General features: G+C 44.3%; 1 protein-coding gene across 1 annotated transcript in view; it reads right to left on the reverse strand.

Annotated features, from left to right (window-relative positions):
* The window catches only part of RHOQ (ras homolog family member Q), a 40,958-nt gene extending 32,310 nt beyond the window's left edge, over positions 1 to 8,648 (reverse strand). The window contains exons 1-2 of the mRNA XM_034764421.1: positions 8,027 to 8,648; positions 7,392 to 7,450 (exon numbers count right to left, since the gene is read on the reverse strand). Of these exons, the coding sequence (XP_034620312.1) occupies positions 7,392 to 7,450; positions 8,027 to 8,168 (201 nt within the window). The 5' untranslated portion in view covers positions 8,169 to 8,648. The remainder of the gene's footprint in view (positions 1 to 7,391; positions 7,451 to 8,026) is intronic.
* Between the last annotated feature and the right edge of the window lie 8,966 nt (positions 8,649 to 17,614).

Genomic DNA, 17,614 nt, shown 5'->3' on the forward strand with positions numbered 1-17,614 from the left:
GCCCCCCCCCCCCCAACTGCCCCTCAGGACCCTACCCCCTACCTGTACCCTGACTGCCCAAAACCTTATCTACACCCCCACCCCCAGAAAGCCCCCCCCGAACTCCCGACCCCCTCCCCCCCCGTCTCTTGACTGCCCCCTCCAAAACCTCTCTGCCCCTTCTCCGACCCCCTGGCTCCCTTGTTGTTGGCCTTCGCCTAGTGTCTCTGCGAGCTTTCTCAGGAGCAGCCGAAGCCGTTGGTCCCGGCACGCTGAGGAGCGGGGAAGGAGCTCCAGACTGCCAGAGGTGATCTGCGAATGCAGGGAGGGAGGGATTTCTGCTGCAGGGGAGATGGAGGACGGGCTCTCTCTGGCTGTCGGAGCCCCATGCAAGTGGCACCATCTGGCCGGCTGCGCTGTTAGCCGCGCGCACTCTGCATGGGGGGGGGGGGGGGGGGGAGAGGGGGGCGGCTCCCCCCCCCCCCCGTATCCTCTTTTTTGATTGTGGAAATATGGTAACCCTAACCTATGGCACTTGTGCCGAAGGCAGCACGCGAGCTGATTTTCAGTGGCACTCACATTGCCCGGGCCCTGGCCATTGGTCCGGGGGGCTCTGCATTTTAATTTAATTTTAAATGAAGCTTCTTAAACATTTTAAAAACCTTATTTACTTTACATACAACACTAGTTTAAATATATATCATAGACTTATAGAAAGAGACCTTCTAACAACATTAAAATGTATTATTGGCACGCGAAACCTTAAATTAGAGTGAATAAATGAAGACTCAGCACATCACTTCTAAAAGGTTGCCGACCCCTGCTCTAGATGAAATCCAGCCACCCTGAAAAACAGTGGTCCCCTAATAAGCACCACTGCAGCACACTGTTACTTGTCCATTGTACACTGGCATATCCTCTCAAAGGGAGAGGTTGCTAGAAAGTGAGAGAAAATAAAGATGAGGGAGGAAATCTAGGCAACTTAAAAATGGGTGACATTCCTATCAGGCCCTCAGGATTTGTAGCAAACTCAGATGGTCAAAAATAATTCTCCTCAGCTTCATTGAATTCCTATACACAGCAACAGGGCTGGGTGGAGCAACAGACTGCGCCTCTGAGAGGAACTGGCTGTGGAATGCCTTATCTGGCATGGCATGGCCACTGGAGAGGCATAGTTATCACCCTCCTTCTGGCCTAGGAGCTAGAACAGCTGCAGAACTAAACAGGCTACTAGAGCTTCTACTGTCCAGCAGCTGTACTGGCTATTTTCTGCTGAACTAGGCCCTAAATATTTTCAGTCAGAGGAAAGCCTGATGGGTGGGTGGGTGCACGCATCACCTACAGAGAAATGTCTGTCTGTGTATAGAAAGAAGTTTGTGTGTGTGAGATCCTAACCAGTCTTTTTGTTCTGTATATTCACAACCTCGGACCAACGTAACTTTTATCCTCTCATCTTTTTATGAAGATATCAGAATTAGTCTTTCAAACCATTTTACTTCAACCTAGGTCTGAGGGATTAAGTGATCTGTAGTAGTTTGTGGTGATTAAGAAACCTATTATTAGTTTCCAACTGGCTTCTTCACAGCACACTCAATAACTTGGAAGCGTACTGAACCTTCCATTGAACAAAAGCCTCTCACGGGTGGATAAGTGTGAGAATAAGTAAAGAGACACTTGGGTTGACAAGAGAGGTCAGAATTTCAGGCCTACAGAGAGTGAGGACATCAGGAAAGGGAGGAGGGCCCAGTGGTTAGGGCACTAACAAGAGACCCCAGTTCAATTCCTTGATCTGCCACAGACTTCTTTGGGCAAGTCACCTAGTCTCTCTGTGCCCCAGTATCCCATATATATAATAGGTAAATACTAAATCCCCATCTATAGGGGTGTTATATGGATAACTATATGGTAAAGGGAGGGCCACGTACGTGACAAAGCTCTGAGAAGATAGGTGTTATAGGGCTGACACAGTACTTCATAGCGAACCAATTTGGAGGCGGAGGGAGAGGAAATCACCTGCATCACTAAGTCAGAATGTAAGGGTCGATCCTCTGCTGGTGTAAATCAGCAAAGCTTCAATGGAGCTACTCCTATGTACAGCCACTGAGGATCGGGCTGTGAAGTATATTGTTAAATTAGCAGTCAGCAGCAGACTTATTTAGGAAGCCGCCTGCTATCACACTGACGTGGAGGAGACACCCAGAAGCAGTATCTATAATGCTTTAAATATTTTTATTTTATATTTTAAGAATATTGTTTTAGAAGCCTTTCTGTCCCCCTACTCCAGAGGTTCTTAACTTTTCCTTCTGAGCGCCGCCCCCCACCCCACCATGCTATAAAAATTCCACAGCCCACACATGCCACAACAACTATTTTTCAGTAGATTAAAAGCCAGGCCTGGTGTTAGGGCGTAGCAACAGAGCAGTTGCCAAGAGCCACACCACAAGGGGCCCTGCAAAGCTAAGTTGCTCAGGCTTCTGGGAACTGCAGCCAATGGGAGCTGCAGTGGCAGCGCTTGTGGGCACAGGTAGTGCGTGGAGTCCCCTGCTCCCCCCAAGAGCCACAGGGACATGCCAGCCGCTTCTGGGAGCGCCCTGGGGCCAGAGCAGGCAGGCAGGGAGCCTGCCTTAGCCCTGTTGCACCGCCGACCAGGAGCCGCCCGAGGTAAGCGCCTCACGGCCACAGCCTGCACCCCAGCCCCCTGCCCCAGCCCAGAGCCCCATCCTGCACCCAAACTCCCTCCCACAGCCTGCACCCCAACCCCCTGCCCCAGGTTCAGCCCGGAGTCCCCACCCACACTCCGAACCACTCGGTCCCACACCCCCTCCGGCACCCCAACCCGCTGCCCTATCCCGGTGAAAGTGAGTGAGGGTGGGAGAAAGCGAGTGACAGAGGGAGGGGGAATGGAGTGAGCAGGGTGGGGCCTCAGGGAAGGGGCAGGGCAAGGGTGTTTGGGTTTGTGTGATTAAACACCCTACTTTGGCTTCAGCCCAGGAAGGGGGGGTTTAGGCTTTGGCTTTCTGCCGTAGGCCCCTGTGAGTCTAATTTTGGCCCTGCTCTCTGCTTTATTTTGGTGGACCCCCTGAAATCTGCTCACAGCCCCACAAGGGGCCCCATATCCCTGGTTGAGAACTGCTGCTCTACCCCATTTCTCTTGTTCCATTTGGCAAACACTGACCTCGTCACAGTGCCACTACTGTTTTCAAGGAATTGAAATAAAAATGACTATTTTGGCTTAAAAACCTCCACTTTATACAGCAACTCATTGTAGCAAAGATCTGTATCTTCATGCACCAGCATAATCCCAGATGACATCATAACTCCGGGAAGAAGGGCTTGCCAGATAACTGCTTCTGATGAGCCAGCAGACAGTATAAACACACCAGGCTGGGTTGACTGGGAGGGGAGCACAGAGGAGGAGAAGCCTCTACAAAGTTCCCCTCATGCAGTTCCTCTCTGATTTTTTCTGATGGAGGAAGGATTTGCTGCTCTTCCTACCACCCCACCATTGAAAAAAAAAAAATCACAGAAACCCATCCAAATGTCCTTGGGGAAGCCATAGGAGGCCAGGGCTACTACCCATGCAGAGATCCATGGTAATGCTGTAGGCCTGGCCACCAGCACCTCCAAGCACAGCTATCAGGTACTCCCCTTAGTTATAACAGCCCCTGGGTATCCCTCTCCAACCCTTTAAAGGGGACTCCCAGCCACACAGGGGACCCTGTAGAAAGGATCTCACACACCTAGGCTTTATGACCATTTCCTCACAATCTTCAGAGGAGCAGCAGGAGGACACATCCCTGCCCCCAGCCCACTTTCTCTTCTTCCCCTCCCTTGTGCGGATCCTGGACCTGTTGGGCACATTCCATGGAAGTGGAGGAACAAGAGCGTGGGGGGCAGTGATATAAAGGCAGCTGAGCTCTCATCACAAAGGGGAGATGGGGGAGGGGGGATCTGCATGTGATCTGGTAAAGGAGAGGAGCCAAACACAATTTCCTCTTTTCACCCATTGTTAGACACCTTACAAAGATACTGCAGACACTACTTTTTTTAAATGGGCTGGTACACTTAAGAAGCTAGGGCCAGATTCACTGACCGTAAGTCAAGTGAGTAACCATGCTTGAGTAAAGGCTGCAGGATCTGGTCCATCAGATAATAACAGTTTTAAAGTTTAAATTTTGAGGACTAAAAATCTTAACAGTTTATTTGACTTAATACTCCAAGGTCTGGACACCTAACACTAACCAGCTTTTCCTGAGATAAATCAGGAGTAACTGAGTTTATCTGACTGCTATGTATTAACTGGTGCATCCCACTAGTTACACAGGAGAACATAGGGTGCCCAGCTTCTATACTGGTATGCTTGCAATACATAAACATACAGAATACTGCAAGACTGAGACAAAGCTGTATGCACTCTGTTAACCCCCCAAAACAGTAACAAACTGAGACAGTGATTTCAGATGCCACCTAACACTAAGTTCTGTTTAAAACCAGTAGTCCTACATTTTCTGTACTGTACTTTAAATAGGTTTTAGAATGTTAATAAATGTTTTATTAAATCAAATGCCCTATTTTCTTGAATGTATTTTTTAAATGTTTCATATATTAGCGTTTTGGCATTATAGGAGAGGCCTAATTCCAGTCTGACAACAAAACATTTACAGAACAGTTGAATGTTGGATAATAGGACTATGATAGAGGAAACATTAAATGACTCTTTTATTTGTGCACTACTTGCCTGTATTTACATCAATGACATCATAGTCACGAATAGGGCCTACCAAATTCACTGTCCATTTTGGTCAATTTCATGGTCATAGGATTTTAAAAATAATAAATTTCATGATTTCAGATATTTAAATCTGAAATTTCACAGTGTAATTGTAGGGGCCCTGACCCAAAAAGGAGTTGTGGGGGAGAGGGCCTGCAAAGTAATTGTAGGTGGGGTTGCGGTACTGCTGCCCTTACTTTTGTGTTGCTGCTGGCAGCGGTGCTGCCTTCAGAGCTGGGCAGCCACAGAGTGGTGGCTGATGGCCAGGAGCCCAGCTCTGAAGACAGAGCTGTCACCAGCAGCAGCGCAGAAGTTAGGATGGCATGGTATGGTATTGCAATGCTTACTTCTGCACTGCTGCCTGCAAAGCTGGGTCCTAAGTCAGCAGCCGCCACTGTCCAGCCACCCAGCTCTGAAAGCAGCAGCACAGAAGTAAGGGTGGCAATATCATACCGTGCCATCCTTATTTCTGCACGGCTGCTGGTGGGGCGCTGCCTTCAGAGCTGGGCACCTGGCCAACAGCTGCCACTCTCCGGCTACCCAGCTCTGAAGGCAGGGCAGAAGTAAGGGGGGCAATACCATCAAACCCCACCCCCCTAAAATAACCTTGCAACAACCCTGCAACTCCCTTTTGGGTCAGGACTGGTCTGTATAGTATAGGTTAAAGCCTCACAAAAGACCAGATTTCACAGTCTGTGAGGCATTTTTCATGGCCATGAATTTGGTAGGGCCCTAGTCATGAAACATGACTTTCTGGTTTAAAAACAAACAAACCCAACAAACATCCTTCAGATATAGATATGACTTTTGCCTAGCTGGAAATGAGGCCAGTTCAAATACTTATTTCTGTTGCCTCTGCTAGTAGGAATTTTGCAATTCATTTCATGCCCATTTAAAGCATATTATATATAACTGGGTGAATAAGAACATAAGAATGGCCATATTGGGTCAGACCAAAGGTCCATCCACCCAGTATCCTGCCTACCGATAGTGGCCAGGTACCCCAGAGGGAGTGAACTTAACAGTAATAATCAAGTGATCTCTCTCCTGACATCCATCTTCACCCTCTGACAAACAGAGGCTAAGGACACCATTCCTTACCCATCCTGGCTAATAAGTCCATTAATGGACTTAAGTAGATAAATTCATGGAGGTTCTCTTTTAAACCCTGTTATAGTCCTAGCCTTCACAACCTCCTCAGGCAAGGAGTTCCACAGGTTGACTGTGCGCTGTGTGAAGAACTTCCTTTTATTTGTCTTAAACCTGCTGTCCATTACTTTGCTTGTTTACTTTGCTTAAGATGGATGTCTGTCTGAAACATAGACTCTAGTTCAAACACTAGTTGTTGGGCTATATATAGAAATCACAGGATAAAGTCTATGGTCTGTATTATGCAGATCAGACTAGATTATCTTAACAGGGGGAAAAAAAAACTTACATATATTTGAATGAAAAACACAGTCGTCATGTCCCTTGCGGTTGGGAATTTTGGACCATTTAAAAAAGAAATTTGGCCTCAATCCTGCAGTATGCAGAGTGCCTCCTTGTGAGAGGCTCAAGACATTGCAATGTCAACCTTTATGAATTATTTTCTTTAGATAAGCCCCCCAAGCAGCTCCATGTCATTTAACTTGTAACAGTTTCTTCGTCTGCAGATTTGGAGAAAGTAGGTGTTTTTAATGTAAACTCAATAGTTATTGAAATCTTTTCTTGACATCTTAACAGATGCCACAAATATCAATACAATAATACCAGTGCACTTCAAGCAGGTTTTGTTTGCTGTAAGCAGTTTTAAAATCTACAGATGGACAAAGCATCTTTCACCATAGGATTGGTATTTGTAGGCTTGCTAGCACAAATTATTCAGATTGTGCTGTTTGGGCACCAAATAAATGATTACAAATGGAAGTGGCGGAGAGTGAGAACACTTAAAATGAGGCAGTCTTTTTTATAAATTGCAAAAAACTTTTAGTTATTTAAATTCTCCTAATTAAGCATGATCAAGAGAGACTGCAATAATCTGGGTTTCTGTCAGATGAGTGTGCTTGAAAAGGAGGAGAAACAGATCTCACACTGCATAAAGCCATTCAGAATACTAATCAAAAGAGGGTTTCAAATCTAGACAGGCTACAAAAGTCATTGCAATTGTTTGGACTCAGAATGATGATTTCAGGAATTCAAGTGACGTGTTGCAATGCTGTAACAAACCGAACCAGACAAAATGCCTTCCCATAATATTAGATGATGCCATTAGCCACCAATCAGAACCCTACAGTCATGTACTTCAGTCACCAATAAGGGACTAGACAGAGAACTCAAGAGGACCTGGCCATTTAAAACTAAAAATAAAGTCTATCACAGCTGACTGGAATAAGAGTTTGATTAATGATTTTTTTTAAACCCAACATTCCTGTTTTTATCATTGGTTTTAAAAACATGGCAACACATGGAACTTGATGGAAGCAGGTGATTATTACAAATCAGTGTAGCGAGACAGTCCAACATAAACAAACACCCCGAATTAATCAATGTGTACACACAACCATGAAAATAACTAAGCTTTGGAAAACACTTCAGGCTGGAATAATAAAAAACCTCCAGGTGTTGGATTAGCGTTTTGGATGGATCTGAAAGTACTCACCTGTCCTGCAGTGTCATACAGCCCCAGCAGATACTGCTTCCCCCCAACCGTAACAGTGACTGTAAAAGAGGAAAAAATAAAGATGTCCCTAATAATGTTGCTAAGGGGCATACAAAGCAACCTTCTGACACAAAGGCAGAGAAGTGTTTTCAGTTATACAAGCAGACTCAACATTAAAAAAAAAAGAGGTCTAAAAAAAAGCTAGTACAAGAACACATCTGCAATGCACTTGGAGATGCAGAAAGAATGGGTTTAATATTTATGTCGTTTCATGTCAAGCACCCAGAGCCACTGGCAGTCCTGTTTAAAACCTTTCCAGGCACTTTTTAATTTTTTGGTCTTGTTCAGACATTTCTATACGCCGGCACCGCCCCCAGAAGTTAAAGCATACTGGGCCAGGCTCCTTTGTATGTACTTTCATCTGGAGGCTCCTTTCCAAGGGGAGATGGAAGTGGGCAGGCAGGCAGGACCGGCACAGAAGGGTTAAAACCAGACTCTGTGAAGAAGGTCAAGGCAGGAGGCTCAGTGTTGGAAAATGGCAAAGTTCCGCTAAAGTTCTTCTGTTGCAGAGGAGAAGCCTCTTACTCAGCACTTCTAAGCCCCCACGTTTACTACCGATCCCGAGCGCCCCTCACCTGCATAGTGGTCAAACACGGTGGGCACATACTCCTCTGGAAACGCGTCGTTGGCGTAGCTCATCAGCAGGCAAGTTTTGCCCACGGCCCCGTCCCCCACCACCACGCATTTCAGCATGACCGTCCCGGTCCCATTGGCCATGGTTCGGGGCCAGTCGTCATTGTCAAGGGTTCAGCTGAGCTCCGAAGGGCGATTCCGCATCTTCGCCGCCCCCGGCTGCGGGTCGCTTAGCAGGCGCCGCAGCTCGCCGGAGATGGCATTTCTCCCCCGGGCAGGGCCAAATTTGGCTCGGAGGGATTTTCCTTCCTCTCGCCCCTGCCAGCTGAGCGCGATGACACAATGGATCATAAGACTTGCAGCTCTGAGAAAACAGGAACTTTGAGCAGGAAAACCAGTACAAAGCACGGCACTTTTCTCCTCTAGCCCAGGCGGCCACCCAGGTGCGAGCTCGCCCCCAGGCTGCAAGGACAAACGCCCCCGAGAGAGGGGCCAGGACAGAGCTCCCCAAAGCAAGTGTTCGGCCACTTTCCTTCCCGCCCCCTCCCCCAACTTGTCCCGGCTTCAGCCACCACTTCGGAAACCCTGCAATCTCAGACTAGCTTGATTCGGAGGGGAAAGGAGGAGCGAAGCCAAATTGCTAAAGAGCAACTCAGGGCTCCTCTCCAAAGAGCCAGCAGCTCTTAGAAACGTTCAGGGCTTTGCAAGTGCGCCCAGGGCTTCCTTCTGGGAAGGGAAAGAAAAAGGGGAATCCCTTCCTCCAATAAAACCATCGTCACATGCCCGCTGATTTGGGAGCTGATCGTCTCGTAGATGATCTGTCTGTCTGAAAGAGGGAGTTTTAAACTAGATGGATTAGCTAGATGGATAGAGATGATGATGTACATACATATACATGCACCTATATTAAACAAGCACATTAAAATTTCATCTCTATAGAACATGAGATTATAATGTCTCATTTTCTCTCTTTTCTGCCACACACACACAGAGCAAAATCCTTTATCCGAAAGGGGTTGATTTTAAAAAATTACTTTTGAATTGAGAGAGCCTCCTTCCCAGTGAGTAAAAAGAAGAACAGGAGTACTTGTGGCACCTTAGAGACTAACAAATTTATTAGAGCATAAGCTTTCGTGGACTACAGCCCACTTCTTCGGATGCATATCTGTTCCCAGTGAGTGTGATTTTGACAGGTTAGAAATTAACACCAATTAATTTTCCTGTTGTGAAGAGTTGTTGGGATCTTTTCTCCCTTCCCTCCACAAAATGAGAACTTACCCTCTATGGATAAGAAGAAAACTTTAAAAAACAAAATGGTGTCAGGTTGAAATGGGGCTGACCTGCGAACACCAGTATGAAAAGAATCAGTCAGAAAAGGAATGTTTTTTTCAGCACTGGATATATATTAGAGATGTCCTCGAACAGAAGCAAATCTGTTCTTGGGTCTGAATTCATGACTGCGTCATGTGCATACATTCGGGACATGTGTATATGTCTGAGTCATGAAATTTAGTCCTAAATACAGATTTGCCTCTGTATGAACCCATCTCTAATATATATCCAATGCTGAAGAAACCAGGCCTTTCATAGCTATTAAATTAAACCACAATAATCCATATATCCAAACAACCACACATGTTGGGTCTTCAAGCAACAAGCAATGCCATCCAAGCTAGGGGGTGCTGCTAACTTTGCCTCAAGTTTTAAACCATCATTGAGAAGTCTGGATGCAGTGCTGAGCTGCCAAGTACTTAATACTTAACAGGGCCCTGGGATTTATTGAGTTCCCAGGTAGTATCTTGTTGGCCAACACCCTCACATTAGCTTGGCAAGAACTAATGATAAAATATATTGTATAAGACAGGGTCGGCAACCTTTGGCATGCGGCTCGCCAGGGTAAGCACCCTGGCGGGCCTGGCCAGTTTGTTTACCTACTGCGTCTGCAGGTTGGGCAGATCGTGATTCCCACTGGCCGCGGTTCGCTGTTCTTGGCCAATGGGGACCGCGGGAAGCCGCGGCCAGCACATCCCTCGGCCCGTGCCGCTTCCCGCAGCCCTCATTGACCTGGAGCGGCAAACTGCGGGCAGTGGGAGCCACGATCCGCCCAACCTGCGGATGCAGCAGGTAAACAAACCGGCCAGGCCTGGCAGGGTGCTTACCCTGGTGAGCCATGTGCCAAAGGTTGCCGACCCCTGGTATAAGAGATTATGGATGAAACCCTGGCTCCATTAAGGTCAATGACAAAACTCCCATTGTGTCAAGTATCAGAGGGGTAGCCGTGTTAGTCTAAATCTGTAAAAAGCAACAGAGGGTCCTGTGGCACCTTTAAGACTAACAGAAGTATTGGAGCATAAGCTTTCGTGGATGAATGCCCACTTCATCACTTGCGTCTGATGAAGTGGGTATTCACCCACGAAAGCTTATGCTCTAATACTTCTGTTAGTCTTAAAGGTGCCACAAAACTCCCATTGGTGCTCAGAGTTCACCCCCTACTCAATTTTTTAAACTGCAGATTCCTTAAATGCAGGAGATCACACTGATAGTGAATTCAGTGATAGTGAAACTCAGTTACCTTTTATTTAGGCTTGGCAGAATCAATTTTTATTTTTTAATAATTTCAATGGATATCAATGTTTATTTTTAAGCATTTTTTCAATTTTTATCAAATTATATGTTCACAATTGTGCAAAATTATAAGGTTTAATTTTTTTTCTTTTTTTATTAGTTTAAATTTTCACAGTTGAAGGAAATTATGTGGGGGTTAGACAATCATTATTTAATGACAGCAGATGTTGAGATTCAAAAAGGTAAAGCTTTATAACTATTAAACCACAAATTGTTAGTGTCACATGTCAAAGTATACACAGTAAATATCCTTCATCAAACTCTAAGAAGTACTCAAGTAGCATTTTTCTTACTTTGCCTATGTGTAAATTTCAATTATTATCAAAGGAAATATTTTTTGCTGGTTTGTGTGTGTACAGTGAAATCAACATTTACTGATAAGAAATATAGTCCTTCTAAGTCTACTTTTTACTTTATTTATTTATTTTAAGACTTATTCCCAAATCCCTGAGCACCACACAATCATGATAAAACATACCACTTATTGCTTCACAAAGCACAAATAGCCTGCCTTATCATCCAAAACTACCTGCTCTCCACCCCATCCTTATGTCAGCCCCATCCCCCACTGCTAAAAGAGACTAAGGGCAGGTCTTCACTACGGGGTGGGGGGGGAGGGAGGTCGATTTAAGATACGCAAATTCAGCTATGCGAATAGCATAGCTGAATTAGAGGTATCAGAGCCGACTTACCCCGCTGTGAGGACGGCGGCAAAATCGACCTCCGCGGCTCCCCGTCGATGGCGCTTACTCCTACCTCCGCTGGTGGAGTAAGCGCGTTGATTCGGGGATCGATTGTCGCGTCCCGACGAGACGCAATAATTCGATCCCCGAGAGATCGATTTCTACCCACCGATTCAAGCGGGTAGTGTAGACCTATCCTAGGATAGCAAATGGGCCTCACAGCACATTCTGAAGGAATTAAATCCAGGCTGTGGCAGACCCAGAAGTATGGAAGCATATTCTAGAGCAGTCTGTTACCATTCCCACCCTTTTTCAACCCGGGACTGTCATCTTGAATGTCTGAGCTGACAGAACCTGCCATAGTGTCACTCACGTAGGGAAAGAGATGGTTCCTCAGGTAACGTGAACCCATATTGTTTAGGCCTTTGAAAGTCAAAGCCAACCCCTTAAACTTTACCCAGAATTCATTTGGTAACCACTGCAGATCTCAAAACACAGGTACAATCTTCTCCTTCAGGGAAGTGTTGTATAATAAGCGGGCAGCCGCATTGCACACTAGCCAAAGTTCCAGGATGAATTCTGGAAGTCACTCCATGTGTCGTACATTGTAGTAAACTGATCTTGTAACTTTTAACTTTTGAGAAGCACCACGCACTTCATAGTGATAGTTCCTAGATAGATTAGATTAGGTGTGACAATGACCTGGGTGATCATGGTGGGGTTCAAATCCAAGAGAAAAGCCCATAACTTTTTTATTGAGCTTGCCAAAAAAAAAAAAAAAAAAGAAAGAAAGTGCACTTAGCAACAGTTATTAGCTAGATATCCAGGAGGAGCTGGGCATTTCAACCAGACCCCAGGTTTTGAACCTGAGTAACAAATGGCCTACATATATGCCATCAGCCTAGGGTGCTTTGTGTAATTGTCATAATTTCTGACAGTTGCTTCCCCTACTCTGTAAGCATTGCTTCAGCCTCATTTGGGTTACATATCCTGAATACACCTCTACCCCGATATAACGCTGTCCTCGGGAGCCAAAAAATCTTACTGCATTATAGGTGAAACCATGTTGTATTGAAGTTGCTTTGATCCGCCGAAGTGCGCAGCCCCGCCCCCCCCAGAGTGCTGCTTTATCGTGTTATATCCGAATTCATGTTATATCGGGTCGCATTATATCGGGGTAGAGGGGTATTTGAGGAATGCAGGCTCAGGTACTGCCTTATATGTGTATACCAATCCTGATCCTGATTCTGCAAAAGCTTGTGTGTGTGCTTAATTTTGTTCACAGGAGTAATTCCCATTTAGTCATTTGAACTACTAACCTGCTTAAAGTTAAGCACATGCATGTGTTCGCAGGATTTGGGCCATAGTTTATTATTCGCTGAAGCACACTTAAGCTTGCAAAAGGAGTTACATCATTTATGAATCAAGCAATCAAAAAAGCAGTATTGTCCATGTAGAATGTTTAGAGCATATTATAGTTTTCCTCACAGTCAAATGAACCTCCTACATTCAAACAAAGCCCTCCTTGCCTTGTGCAAATGCCAGAAGGCAGTACGGTAATTACAAGCTCTGGACCAAACACAGGTCTAGAATTCAATCAGAAGAATTTCCTATTGTCATAAATGGTGCAAAAACTGTTTGTATTTACGAATTACAAATTAGGAATCAGACAATTACCATCCTGTTATTCTGACCAAGATTGCGTAATTCAGAAAATTATTTTAATTTCTTGCTAAATATAAAGGAAATATTGATGTACTGCTAATGTGCAGAGATGTTCAGACCATAAAATAGCTGCAGCAGTGATTTTTTTGGATATTAAAATCTACTCCATCCCAATATGTTTTCCACTATTTAGAAGAACCAGTTTTCTCACCGTTTATATGCTTTGGACTGTGTTTGCTGCGCCAACTATGTTTTCATAGCATACTTCAATATCACGGCACACCATAGTAACAGTTTCTGTTTAAATATCTATGATACCTAAAATCAGATTCAGAGATGATGAAACAAATTAGGTCATTTACGGAAGCCATCACACTGCCAGAGCATGCTTGGTCTTGACGGTGTTGTTTCTAGTTCTCTTTCCATTCTACTTTGAAGGTTCCAAGCAATGGGGCTTTCACTCCTCGGTGCTGACTATTTCACAACCAGAAGGGTGCAGTGTGAGGAAGGCTTCCTGATACCTATCTTAAATTTTCTCTTTATTAATTTTATCCCATTACTTCTAGTGATACCCTATTTACTACCCTAAATAATTTCCTTTCCCTCCTTCGTGCTGATTGATGGTCCTGATCTAAAGTCAGTGGGAGTCTTTCCATTGACTTTAATGGGCTTTGGATCCACTCCTGTGAGATTTAATAATTGTAGAGCTGGGTGGAAAATCTTTATGGAACCATTTTCTGTTAGACAATGCAGTTCTACTGAAGTCAAAATGCTTGGTGTCAATTTTGCCAAATTTTAATTTTGGTGGAAAACTGAGAGCAAAAGTATTGACAATGTTGAAATGCTCTGTTTTGAATTTTCTGGAATGAAATGCTTCAATTTTTCATTTTGAAATGACATTTCATTGTGAATCATTTATAAAATAATATAAAATTAAAAATGAGAAATCAAAATGAAACATCTTGATTTTCCAAAAATGAAACATTTCAATCAACCCAAAATGATTCCACCACCCAGAACTTTCTTTTGTGGAGAATTTTGGAAATTTACATTGTGACGGGTTGGATCACAGAAATCCCCTTGGGGCTGCCAACTGATGTGCCAAGACTACTTCTGCCCCTGCTTTCCCTGCCAGCTTGGGACTCCAGCACCCTGTCTTGCTGAGCCAGACACGCCAGTCTGCTCCAACACAGACTCAGGATCTGAACCACATGCCCCAAAGCTGCAGACTTAACTGAAAGCAACTTAAGAAGTGTTCCTGTCTTTAACACTCAGATGCCCAACTCTCAATGGGGTCCAAACCCCAAATAAATCCGTTTTACCCTGTATAAAGCTTATACAGCGTAAACTCATAATTTTTTTGCCCTCTATAATACTGATAGAGAGGTATGCACAGCTGTTTGCATTCCCCAGGTATTTATACATACTCTGGGTTAATTAATAAGTAAAAAGTGATTTTATTAAATACAGAAAGTAGGATTTAAGTGGTTCCAAGTAACAGCAGACAGAACAAAGTGAATTACCAAGCAAAATAAAATAAAACACGCAAATCTAAGCTTAGTACAGTAATAAAACTGAATACAGATAAAATCTCACCCTCAGAGATGTTCCAATAGGTTTCTTTCATAGACTGGACGCCTTCCTAGTCTGGGCACAATCCTTTCCCCTGGTACAGCCCTTGTTCCAGCTCAAGTGGTAGCTGGGGGATTTCTCATGATGGCTCTTCCCTTTGTTCTGTTCCACCCACTTATTTATCTTTTGCATAAGGCGGGAATCCTTTGTCCCTCTGGGTTCCCACCCCTTCTTCTCAATGGAAAAACACCAGGTTAAAGATGGATTCCCGTTCAGGTGACATGATCACATGTTACTGTAAGACTTCATTACTCACTTGCCAGCACACAGGTATACAGGAAGACTTACAAGTAAAACAGAGCCATCTATAGTCAATCATCCTGGCTAATGGGAGCCATTAAGGTTCCAAACCACCATTAATGGCCCACACTTTGCATAACTACAATAGGACCTCAGAGTTTCATATTTCTAGTTTCAGATACAAGAGTGATACATTTATACAAATAGGATGACCACACTCAGTAGATTATAAACTTTGTAATGATACTTTACAAGAGACCTTTTGCATATTTTAGTCACATTATATTCACACCCATCAGCATACTTTCATAAAATCATATAGAGTACAACGTCACATACATGTTTTGTTCCTAATCAGAATGAAGACAAACATTGAAATCCTTAATGAAATGGAATTTCCATCCTCCACATAGCTCTGGTTCTCAGGTCCACACTTTACTCATGGCTTAGCAAAACTACAGGAGGGACAGTTTCTCCTTTAACATTTATCATAAGGTAGTCCCTTTAGCCCCTGAACATTTTAATTGCTGGATTCCCTTGACTTGTCAAAATGCTTCTAGTAGTGAGGTGCCCAGCATTGAATGCACTGCTCCAGGTGTGATGACACCACAGTGCAGAGTGCTTATTACCTTCCAGCTCTGTGATGTGATGCTTCTGAGTATGCAGCCCAAAACTATATGGACTTTTCTGCAGCAATAATGTATGACAAACTCCATTTTTAAGGAGTATTAGTGGTATTACAGTATAGCCTAGAAGCCCTAATCAGGATCAGGGCTCCATTTCACTGGGTGCTGTTCAAACACAGAGCAGAAGATAGTCCCTGCCCTGGAGAGTTTACCATCTAATTTAAGAGAAAATGCAACAAGCAGGCACAACAAACAAATGGAGAAACTGAGGACAGGGCTAAAAGTGATAGGAACATGTGTATGTATAGTAGCTACATTCCCTGCTCATGTTGTCTTCTATCACCCACAGTCTTTTCAGCATTGCTGCTTTCCAAGTTCCTCTCTCTCCCTTTGAATAACTATACTTTGGATTATTTTTCCTCACATGCATTTCTCCAGATCAAATTTCATTTTGTTATTTTCTGCCCATACATGAAACTTCTCTGGATCCTTTTCCTCTTCTGCCTTCAATGGCATTCACAACACCTCCCAGCTGAGCATCTTCTGTGAGGTTCAATAGCATGCTCTTTATCCCCACTTCTAGATCATTAATGAAAAGGTTAAAGCAGACAGGCCCTAACACTGAACTCTGATTCTACACTACTGCAGACTCTCCACTTCAGTTCAGTACTTTGTCATTTAGCATTAGCCTTTGTCTATGGTCTAACAACCTGTTGTCAATCCATGTGACAGGGTTTGTAACCAAGCCATCTTGAATTAATGTTGAGATAGCCTGACGCTGTATCAAGCATCTCAGTAAATTCCAAATAGTTTGCATCTATTGCATTCCGTTCACCCATTCATTCTTAGCAGACAAGAGAAGGGTATTGGGGACGAGGGAAGAAGAGATGGTTAGGGAGAAGAGTTTGTTGGGGATGGGAAGATGAAAGAGAGAGATGGAAGTGGAGAAACAAGGAACAGGGGAGAAATGCAACATGGAGACATGAAAGGGAAGGCAAATGAGGAAGATGGAGGAAAAGAGAATGGAAAAGAATGGCAGACACTGAAAGACGGAGGAAGAGATACAAGATAAGGAAAGAAAAACGGAAGTGGGGGAGGGGAAGGAGGATAAGAAAAAGAAGGAGCAGAGACATAGGCCTTGATTCAAGAAAGCACTTAATGGGACTTAAGCACATGCTTGAAGTTAAGCACATGTTTAAGTGCTTCCCTGAATTGGGGCCATAATAAGTTAAAATTTTCTTAAACAATTAGGCTGGGAAATTTCAAAGAGCCAAAGGGAATTAGGCACCCGTGTGGCCTTGATATTTGGTGGTATTTGGGTGCCTAACTCCCTTGGGAAATCCCAGCATCAATAGCAATTTTCCTCCTCAGGCCAACTGGTTGGTGCAATTGCTTACAGTTCACAGCACATCTTATTGGAAAAATGTCTGTCTCACTATGGTATTTATAGGCACCAGTCACTACAGTACCTAGGCACAGAGAAGAGACCCAGTCAGGAAAAGTGTCAACTACCTTCTCTGAGGCACTTAGTGTCCCCTATACAAGTACTTGTCTAGTCCCTATTACGATAGTGTCTGAGCACCTCACAATCTTTAACGTAATTATCCGCACAACAGATACTGGGGTGTCTGCATTTTTATAGAGAGGGCCAAGAGGCACAGGGGTGACTTGCCCAAGCTCACAGAGGATATCTGGGGCAGAGCTTGGAATAGAACACCACTCTCCAGAATAGGAGGCTAGTGACTAACCATTAGTCCATCCTTCCTCTCTTGTCTTTGGGGGCGTTAAAGGCTGTCAGCACCTTGCAGGAGGCACTTGGCCCCTTGGAGCACAGGGCTGTAAGTACAAAAACAACAAGGAGTCTGGTGGCACCTTAAAGACTAACAGATTTATTTGGGCATAAGCTTTCGTGGGTAAAAACCTCACTTCTTCGGATGCATAGAGTGAAAGTTACAGATGCAGGCATTATATACTGACACATGGAGAGCAGGGAGTTGCTTCGCAAGTGGAGAACCAGTGTTGACAGGGCTAATTCAATCAGGGTGGATGTAGTCCACTCCCAATAATAGATGAGGAGGTGTCAATTCCAGGAGAGGAAAAGCTGCTTCTGTAATGAGCC

Source organism: Trachemys scripta, chromosome 3, assembly GCF_013100865.1.
Source record: "Trachemys scripta elegans isolate TJP31775 chromosome 3, CAS_Tse_1.0, whole genome shotgun sequence".
Classification (NCBI taxonomy): domain Eukaryota; kingdom Metazoa; phylum Chordata; order Testudines; family Emydidae; genus Trachemys; species Trachemys scripta.